Raw genomic sequence first — 10,626 nt, 5'->3', positions numbered from 1 at the left:
TGGAAAAAAAAAAAATAAAATTCCCCTGTTTAAAGCCAAAGTTGTTCAGACTTTCTGGGATAAGAACTTGTCCTATCAGATTCAGGGACCAGGAGATTGTAAATATAAATGTAAATATAAAATGTAAATATGTAAATATAAGAGAAAGCAGTAGGACCTCATTATATTTAATCCAGAGTCTGGATAACTGGGAGCTGGCTACAGGGTTTGTGTATACTTATATAAAAGTTGTGGCACCCCTAGAAAGTAGTTCTGTCACAGTTTCTTACTCTTCCTTTGCTAATGAAGAAGTATGTTGTTACAAATTTCAGCAGGTTTGGATTTCTTGCCTCCTGGCAAAATTTCTTGTGCCAGTCAGCTGTGAGGCTGTAAAAATTTAAGGACCAGACCCTGGGTTTGGGGCATGTACACTATATAGTGATTGTTCTTGTACACAATGTCAACACTGTGTGACTCTGTGCAGACTTTGTGTGCTCTGATGCATCTTTGCCAACATCCAGCTGCAGTAACACTGAATTCATAGCTGGATGTCTTTTCAAGCCCTTGGTAGTAAAATATTGAAGCAGAAGTGCGAGAGAGATGGTTATGCAGTTCAGGAGACTGGGTGCAGTCACTTGGAGGCTGACAGAGAATAACAGGTTACTTAATATTGGAGCTTTAAAAACAAAGAATCAAACAAAACTCCAACAAAGCTCCAAGAATAATATTCCTAATTCTAAAAAATTTCAAAATAACATTCAGATATTTTATTCCAGAGAAATGTTTTGTCCAGCAGGGTGTTAAAGTGTGTTTTGCAGACAGAGAACAGATACAGAATACATTTACAGAATTTCATGCATTAAATAAACTTAGGTAAATTTTAAATCATCATTAATTTTGATAACATTTGAATTAGAAGCTCTCTGAGGCTAAATGACATCTATTATTTATTTTTGTTCCACTTTCCTGTTTTCATCATGCAAGAACCAAAAGTGTTTATTTTACTGGCAATTTTAAAACAATCACATGATTTTGAGTAAGTCTTTTGAGATTGTTTTGAGAGAAGTTTTTCTCTTCTGCATGTCTGCTTTCCCCCAGCTGGGGGCTGGCTGTTGTATGGAAAGTCCAGCCACGTCACGGAAAAGCCCTGTCTCTGATCAGATGGGCTTAATATAAACCAGGTTTGCTGAGAAAGAATTAAAGAGGCAGTCGCAGAGCAGGGGAGGATTGACTTCGGCAGAGCTGCTCAGAGTGCACAGCCCAGCGAGAGAGAAGGGCAGGAGCAAAGGACTGCTCTGGCTGCGGGAGCCTGGCACAAGTAAGAGTGCTTTTGGATCCACTCTTTTCCTGCGGCAGTATGGGGTGGTAGCAAAACCAGTTTGAGCCTGGAGCACAGTGTGTGACAGGGACTCGTTCGGCTTTTTATAGTGAGGGATGACAATTTGTTAGGGGCTAAATTGTAAAGTGTTTGTGTTTGTGATGGTTTTGTGAGTGACTGCTTGTTGCAGGTTGTGAGTTACTCTCTGTTGTTTGACTGAATCAGATCTGGCTTTTTTCATCTGGTCTTTACAATGGGCATACTGCAAGGAAAAAGTGCATTTTAGAATTCAACCGCAGTAAATATTTAATTTTGTTTGTGAAGAAGCCTTTGCTTGTGTATGATTTCTTCTTTAGATGTATTTCTTGCTGACAAAGTTACTGTGGCTAGGACCATGTAAATGATCTCCTTTTGCTCCAAAGTACTGCACATCACAGGGAAAGTATTGTGTATTCTGTAGGAAATTCAGACAGTGCTTTTTCTACATATTTGTCCTGGGTCCTGCTGGAAATTTATTCATAGAAGTTTTCAGACAGTTTTGTGTGAAGAAGAATAGCAATTTGTACCTGTTGCTTTACTGTTCTTTTTATTGTTCATGACCTATAATTGAGGTTTGAAAGTGTTTGGGTGAATTTTATGGACAATTATCTTATTTACTGAAATGGAGGAGAGAGCCGAGAAACATCAGATATAGGGCAAAAAGGAAAATGTCTAAATAATGGTCACTTTGGGAGCTGGAATGCATCAAAGTAACTTTCCTAAAAATGGTAGGTATTGGCCTGTGAGAATGACATCACTCTTCTCTGCCTCCAAGCAAGGCAAAATAGAGTTTGCTGAGTAAAATGTAATTAAGAGCTATGATTATGTAAGAAGAGTGAACCTAACTAATTAATTGTGTGGTAATGAAGTTATTGATTTAATATCTATAAATTAATGAGCCTTTACTCTCAGTTGTGTCTCCTGTAGAAGTTATGACTTGTACCTCCTCAGAAGAGCTGTTGGATTTCACTACATTCTCCCTCTTACCAGCCAAAAAGTCACTGTCTGAGGCAGAATCATTCTTTGTTTACCTGGCCACAGACAAGACCCAAATCCACCCCATCATAGCAAGGCTTGCTTGCATGACTTTTTGTACCAGGGCTGTCTCAAGAGTGCAGTGAATGATGCCTTACTGCTTTCCCAAGAGTTTCAGCTCTTACCTGAGTCAATGAGAAAGATGCCGTGCACCAGCAGTGGGAGGCAGCTGAGACCAGAGTCCCTGTTTGTCCCCAGTGATGCCAAAAGGAGGTGAACATTGCCTGCAGCACAGGCAGTGTCTCGGCAGGGCTGCAGCTGCTGTGTAGCACCGCTGTGCTGAGCACTGTGCCCTCCTCCTCCTCCTGGGACACAGCAATGCCTCCCTTTCCAGGACTGGGCTGCACCCAGCACAGCCAGGAGCCAGTGAAGGCTAAACAAGATAGGATTTAGCATGCGAGGGTGGTATTATCCCTGGGAAACAGGCTCTGTCTCACTAGCTAATGACTAAAATACTTCTTTGTGCATCACCAACTCACTAGAGTGCAGAAAAACTAATTTTTTCTTTTCTCACATATTAGATCCCTACACAGGAGCAAGATGTGGCCCCTTGAAGCTAGTAAGAGACCATTTCTAAATATTTTGTGGGTAACATTTGTGATTTCCCTGTTTTTCACTAGGGGTTAAAAATGACTCTCAACAATGTTACCATGCGTCGCACCCACAACAGCAGTCTGCACCAGCAGCAGCAGCGATGGAGCATCCCTGCTGATGGGAAGAACCTGCTGGTCCAGAAAGACTCCAATGAGTACAACCCACAGAAACGATACACCATCAGCCCTGATGAATATTACAGAAGGAGCTGGTCCTCGGAGTCATCCGACTCCGTCATCTCCTCCGAGTCTGGCAGCAGCTGCTACCGCGTGGTGCTGATCGGGGAGCACGGCGTGGGCAAGTCCTCGCTGGCCAACATCTTTGCAGGGGTGCACGACAGCATTGACAGTGACTGTGAGGTGCTGGGAGGTAGGTAATTATTAGATGTTAAATCCTGGGGTGTTGGTGTTTGCTTGCAGTCAGCTCTGCCGGTAGTAATTGGCACAGAAAAAGAGAGAGGATGTTTAATGTAAACCAGAAGTAGCAAGTGATTGGGTGTGAGTATCAAAACTGATTGAACTCAAGCACCTTCTTTAAGAAAACAAGAAAACAACAAAATAAGATGAGTAAGATACTCTCCAACAATGAGTGAAAGCCACTGAAAGAGAGCAATTCAGATTCCCACGCTAATTAATTCCAAAATACCTGTTGGAAAATCTCTCATTCCTACCTGTGATAATGCTACACAAGAGTCTGCTTCAGCTTTCATGCTGGTCCAACATTTGTGTCACCACTGCCATCACAGGGCTGACTCCAGCTTTCCTTGTGGGAGAGAAAGCAACTGAAGGTCCTCATGATTTACAGGAATTAAATACTTTAAAATCATATAAACAAAAAGTCACTTCCAAAGTATCTGCCATTAGAAGTCATCGCAGCTTTTCTGTATAAACACATTGCTTTAGTACAGGCTATATGGACTTTGAGTAAAATATGTGAAATTTTGAGTAAAAACCTTGTTTCATGTTATTTGCACAGTTTGGGCTCCTCCAGGAGGAAAAAATATATAGGTCCTTCAACAGAGTAGGAAAAGTCCTGTTGCCCATTGGGGGAAAGACACAAGCTGTAGGGTTCTCTTTGATGCTTCCTCCTTGTTTCCCCGCCTTGCTTTGTTTAGGATTGAGAAGTGTTCTTTAATCCCAAAGATCAGACCATGCCGAAGGTGAAGCTGTAGCACCAAGTCCTGAGCTATACTGTGTGCAAGATGTTCATGGGGAAGGGCTGTGTTGCCACAGAAATCTGCTGTGTCTCCAAGGAGATAGTTGCTGCTGCTTTCAGGGGACATGCAGTTTGCTGCTGGGTTTTGTTTGTCACTGTGCAGGGCTTTATTTGTCTCTCCCTTTTGTCTCCTGCCGGTATTCCCCTGGTGTGATGGTGCCAGTGCTACCACAGAGAATTTCTGGGCTTCTCTTCCAGCCTTCAGTGGGGCATAGGCAGGACAGCTTATTTTTTGTGTGTTGAACTCTCCAGTTAGGGGAAGTTTTGCCCAGGATTTAAAAAAGCCCAGTATCAGGAAGGTGTGATACACATTTTCCTTACTTGCTGTCTCAGACTGGGGACACAGAGGTTTGTGCCTTTGGGGGATTTCAAATTCACCGATTTAGGTGTGCTCTGCCTTCAGCTTCTGCCATCAGCTTTTTCCATAGTTCTACCAGCTCCTCAGCCTGGAGTATCTCTGATAAAAGTTTTCCTAGTGCTAAATGACTGAAGTAGAGTAGGATCCTTGGACAAGCCATCAGGAAGTGCAGCTGATTTGCTTTGCACACCCCTGTCAGGCAGTTTTCCCTCATGTGAAGCTTTGTGGTTTCCTCTTTCCACCACACTCCCAGCAGCATTGCTTGGAGTATAGCAGTGAAAGATTTTCAGGGCCAGCTCTGAAGAGATAATTTCAAGTCCTGCTGTTATCTCTCTTTTTATTGTCAGCTTCGAAAACAGCATGAAATGAACTAAGTGCTCACTTTCAGTGTTTTTTATATTCTATGGAAGTTCCTTAGGACTGACCACGGTGCAAATGAGTGCTGAATATGACTATTTAGGCATTCTCAAGGAGTGTGATTGTGCATTTGTAGCTTTTCTATATGTAATGCAGTGCAGAAGGAGTCTTCTGGATTTTGTTCTCTAGTGTGCATGGAGCTTGTTCTCGCACAGATACTCAGTCACTTGAAAGAACTATTTACTTTAGCTTTACAAACTGGAACTTTAGCTTACACACTGGAAATTTAATTACATGAGAGGATAGTTTCAGGGTAGCCAGCTTACAGAGAAGTACAGCTGCTTTTATGGAGAAGCTTTGCTACTGAGTGTAAGATGAAGCTAAATCATGAACACAAGCCTCATACTCTTGGGACCTCAAGGGAAACCACTCCTAGTGATTTTGTCTTTTTAGTCTTGACATTTTAAGCATGGCCCCATTTGACTTTATTTTAAATGTGTAATATTTTTGGCTTATTCTTTTACTGGGATGTGGATCCCTAGCTTTGAGGAAAGGCTCTGATTACAATTTAGGGGAAAGCTCACTTCATCAGTGCCCAGCAGAAGTCTTATGAGGCACAGGTTAGACAATACCCTATATACAAGTCTGGTTGGGACAGATCCTTTAAATGCTGCAGTACCTTAAGACTGGCCTTTTTTTCCCACTGGCTGCTAGTGGGAGATTAGAAATGGGTCCAAACTTCTCACTGCTCATCCTAATGTCCCCAGCTTTGGGGAAAAGAAGAAAGATTGGTATTTGAAGCAGATTTCACAGCAAGGGTTGATCAAAATTCAGAGTGGCAACAGCCCCCTAGACCTAGGCAGAACTTTGCCACATGGCATTTATAATCTAGATATGAATTTTTATGACTGCAGTACAAAATAACTGACCTGTGCTTTTTTTGTTTTTCTGCTATTGGACATCAAAGGTGATGTGGGAAACAGTGTAATGGGAGAGAACGTGCAACTGAAGTCTCAGTCTCTCTCAAACTCAACAGCTGTTGTCTCACAACACCCTGTCCTCCTCACTTGGTAGGCTGTTTGCTGTATTGCTCTCAGCTGCAGTGACTGTTCACCCGTAAATTGTCCATGCTAAAGCGAAAGCAAATATTTTCCATTACTCAGCCTTGCTGGCCTCTGCTGCTCCCATGGGGCAAATGTTCAGCCTTTGGTTATTTCTTCCACTGGTTCTATTTTCTCTCTCCCACATAAGATAAAGAGACTATCAGCCAAAATAATGAACATTTTGTTTCCTGATCTTTCATCTATCATGGAAAGTAAGGCAACCAATAATGAACAGAGTGCAGATTCATTGTGGATGGAAATGAGGAAAGAACTGGATGTGAGCCAGCCTAAAATTTTGGCTCAATAACTCTGCCAACAAATCCCCCACATTCAACAACTTGGATTTTTTAATGTATACGATGAAACACATTAATATATCACCAACCTTTCTGCTTTTCTCTCCAGAAGACACATATGAAAGAACCCTGATGGTGGATGGGGAAAGTGCGACTGTTATACTGCTCGACATGTGGGATAATAAGGTACTTTAATTTGTTCCAGTCAAATGCTGACAGGAAAGTGTATATGAATAACTGCTAACATAAAAAGCAAGTTTTCTTTGTGAAAGAAAATAGGTGTTTCCATAGAGCAGAATCAGGGAAGATATAGGATTATCAGGGACGATATAGGATTAACCCTACCTCACATCAAGGCAAGCATGCCTAATGGCTCTGCACTGTGAGTCTGAGAAGTGCAAGTCTTCATTTTTTTTAATGATAAAACAAAACATTCAAGCTTTCTTTCCAGACCATTTTCATTCCAGCCTAAAGCCAGCAAAATAAATTATCTGGGGCAATTTTTTGCCCCCCTTTGTGGTGAAGTATTCATACCATCACCACTTTGGAATTACTCGTAGTATAAGTGTGATTCAAACCATACCCATTACAGTTTACAGCAGGAATGCATTTGGATTCTCTAATGTTTTACTTTCTAAGTAAAATCTGCTCTGGGCATAACGATGTCTGACCATTTCATTTGAACAGCGGGAGGGAGAATGGATCCGAGAGCACTGCATGCAAGTGGGAGACGCCTACTTGATCGTCTACTCCATCACGGACCGGGCAAGCTTTGAGAAGGCCTCTGAGCTCAGGATACAGCTCCGCAGGGCACGCCAGAAAGAAGATATCCCCATTATTTTGGTTGGCAACAAAAGTGACCTTGTCAGGTGCCGTGAAGTTTCAGTGGCAGGTAAGGAAATGATGAGCATAAACCCGAGATAAACATTAAAAGTCATCTAGTAGCTTTTGGACAAACTGCAGTGCTCTGGCTGAGGGAGTACCTTGTGATCAGGACTAGGCAATAAAAGAGTAATAAAATAAAAGAGGACTGGAACAGAGGGCAGAGGACTGGGAAGGGTCTGCCAGATCCTTAAGCCTTCCTTGGTAATACTGTTATATGTCAGATGATCCCTTTTCTTTATTTATTAAGTGCCATCATAAATGGGATTTCTTACCTTCCAGCTCCTAGTGTAAGAGCACTGCAATATGTGATTTCTCTGGTAGCTGGAAATCCTTTGTATTCCCAATGCATGTTTATGCATAACAAGTTTAGCCCCGTTTATTTTGCTGCCAAAAATTCTCTTCTTTATAACCATTTCTCTGTCCTCCCTGACGAATTAAAATTCCCTCTCCATCTTTGTTTTGCTAGTCTGGGCAGGAACTGTGCAGCCTTTTAGAAGAGGTCTCCTTATTGCCTTGCTTTGGGATGCTAAATCAGCCTTCCCTTGGCTGCACACAAATGAAGAACCACTAGGCCCATAAATAGGAATCGAGAGATTGTTGGGAGCACTGCTGCTGGCTCTCAACATCTGCAGCCAGTAAAATATCTTCTTGGAAAGTCTTCCCTGAGGCTGAGGTGGCACACTGTAGTACACAGCTGTGCATTAGATGTTCTTATCTTGGCCCATCAGAAACATGGGTTCTTCTCCTCAGCATTTTCTTGTCTCTGCAGCTGTTCTGCTCTTCTGTTTCCAAGTTGAGCTAGACTTTTTTCTTTTCTTTGTGGATGTGTGCAGTTCCTCTGGCTCCTGTCACAGCTGCCCCAAGTGAAGAGCTTGAACTGAGGGGTTCATAGGCAGCCCAGGGTTGCCCTCTCATTCCTCTTTGCCCAGATTGAAAGTTCCTTAGAAAGATGGCAGGTGAATCCATGTCACTTTAATGGCCCTGGCAATGAATTCATAGCAAGCCAGAAATTGGCTTGTGTGAAAGACAGCTGTCAGGTTTAGCTTAGGCTCATGTAATTGAGAATAAGAACTATGACTTCAGATATACCCCTAAAGCTATGGACACCCTTTGTTAAGGGTTTTGTACATGTGTCTGTTCTCACTGAAATTGCCACAGTTCTAGGGCTGTGGTTTACACCCATGGCCCATGAAGGAGGAAAGTGCTCTGCCTCCAGTGCTGTGCTGTATGCCTGGAGAGTGCCGCCATCACCCTTCAGTGCAGCTTGAGGGAGCCTGCATTGCAGATGGCCAGGTAGTGCTGAGCCATTGCTGGCCTCCCAGCCTTCAGTGGCTCAGTGGCTCAAGTCCATCATTCTGCGCTGCCTTCAGAGCCAGCACTGCAGGCTGGGCTGTGCTGGGAGGGGATTTACCCCCCCATACACCCCCACTCCCTCTGGGAAGCAGCTGTGACACAGGGCAGATGGATGTTGGGCTAGCAGGCAGCACCAGGTGATTAAAGGCTTATCCGTGCCTATATCAGGCTTGAGGAATTCCCTGGTGGCTCTGACTCCCCGCACATGGCAGCTTGTCCCTGTTCTCCCCGGCCCTGTGACCCCATGTAACGTTCCCACCTTGGGATTTTGCAGAGGGGCGAGCCTGTGCCGTGGTGTTTGACTGCAAGTTCATCGAGACCTCAGCAGCTGTGCAGCACAACGTGAAGGAGCTCTTCGAGGGCATCGTGCGGCAAGTCCGGCTCCGCAGGGACAGCAAGGAAAAGAACGAGAAGCGCCTGGCGCTACAGAAGCGGAGAGAGAGCATCCCCAAGAAAGCCAGGCGGTTTTGGGGCAAAATAGTTGCCAAGAACAACAAGAACATGGCCTTCAAACTCAAGTCCAAGTCTTGCCATGACCTCTCAGTACTTTAAGAACACTGGACTCTGCCAGAGCTTGCGGCATTTTGCCGACATTATCTAACTTTGTCATAGGACAATCAATCAATCTATATTAGATTGGGCTATCAGTGACTTAGGTTCACAGCTGTGATTGTGATGATATGTGCTGGCATAAGAACAGCACAGTGCATGGAAATAGCTCTTCCCTTTTTTAAAATTTTTTCTGATTTTTTTTTTTGTCAGTAGTTTTAAAAGAAAAGCATAGACCAGAATGACCCAAAGTTATGCTGGGAGCTGTTCTGGAATACACCTGTTCTTTCTCTTCTCACCTTTGGACAATAGTGTAAGAACCTCAAACGCCATAACTTGGGAAGTGAAAACTACTGTCTTTACTCTTTCTTCTTGCTATTAATATTTCTTTTTTAAAAATGTGTAAAGAATTGAGGAACTGACTGGAGATTTGTCCCTTGTCAGTTGTCTGGTCAGGCTTGAGCACCCACAGCTGAAAAAAAAAAGCATTTTTGTAGAATTACCACAAAGACACCTGTTTGGTATTTTTTCTTTATTTTGAGGATTAGTTTCAGTGAGTTTACACATCTCTTACTTTGAAAATATTTAAAGGAAAAATCCTACAGTCAAACAAATTTTCCTCTCATGTTTTCATATTATGGGACTGTTTAAAAATCATAGTAAAATTAAAATTAAAGTGCAAATTGTATCAAAGTGCATCAAGTGCAGGATGCCAAACCTTTAAAAATCACCTGAGCTTTTTTATGCCACCACGTGGACTTCTTGTATCCATCCTTGGCCTTTCTCTATGCCAGAGCTATGCTGTATTTATTGTTGTGCAAAATAACAAGCATTTTAATGTCGAGGGGAAATGTATTTATTACCAATTTTCTTAAGATAATAATGTTAATTTTATTACTGTTTTCTATCTAATATCTTTTTTCAGATATGCAAGTTTTTACTTACATGCCTTGTAATAAAATAAATAAAATATATGACTGCCTTTGAGCCTCAGTATAAAATCCCTAAGAATGTTTTCAAGCAGAGAAAAGATTGTTCATGCTGGGCAAGTTTGCTTCTTGAGAGGTGCAGAGAGGATTCCTTACATCTCTGAGCACAGGCTGCATAGCAACCTAGCATCTCAAGGCAGGAAGCGCCAGGAGCCTCAGAGACGAGTGCACAATATCCCTCACATAAAAATGGGGTTGGGGTGACAGAGTTAAAAATAAATCACTTCTAGCAAAGGTGTTTGGCTTTTAGCCTAGAAACACTTTAGAAATGTAGATGAGTACTGTTACTATTGGAGATGAGGAGAAGTGAAACGGACAGAAAGCAGGTAGCTGGCATGGTGTGCCCTAACCCTCACTTGCTGTTGGGCATATTTGTGCTATTTTCCTCTTGGCTATGCTGGTCAGAGGTACAGTCATTACATTTTCTGGTGACTCAGAAAAGCCAAATCTCCAGCCTGGCAGCTCATCTTCCCAGATGATGAAGGTAAAAACGTGCAACACTAACAAGGTGAAACTTGGATTCCCCATTTTGGGCTGCACAGTTTTCTGTACCAAA

General features: G+C 42.6%; 1 protein-coding gene across 1 annotated transcript; it reads left to right on the top strand.

Moving 5' to 3' along the window:
- The first annotated feature begins 1,227 nt into the window (after positions 1 to 1,227).
- GEM (GTP binding protein overexpressed in skeletal muscle) lies at positions 1,228 to 10,036 on the top strand. The gene is made up of 5 exons (XM_054291478.1): positions 1,228 to 1,297; positions 2,992 to 3,334; positions 6,404 to 6,480; positions 6,982 to 7,186; positions 8,807 to 10,036. The coding sequence occupies exons 2-5, from the start codon at positions 3,001 to 3,003 to the stop codon at positions 9,082 to 9,084; spliced, it is 894 nt and encodes a 297-aa protein (XP_054147453.1). The 5' UTR covers positions 1,228 to 1,297; positions 2,992 to 3,000; the 3' UTR covers positions 9,085 to 10,036.
- Positions 10,037 to 10,626: the final 590 nt, after the last annotated feature.

The sequence above is a fragment of the Melozone crissalis genome, unplaced genomic scaffold (genome assembly GCF_028551555.1).
Source record: "Melozone crissalis strain CALT ecotype California unplaced genomic scaffold, PUWL_Pcris_2 ptg000002l_1, whole genome shotgun sequence".
NCBI classification, from domain to species: Eukaryota; Metazoa; Chordata; class Aves; order Passeriformes; family Passerellidae; genus Melozone; species Melozone crissalis.
Note: the sequence above shows the minus strand (reverse complement) of the source record. Positions and strands in the feature narration are given on the sequence as shown.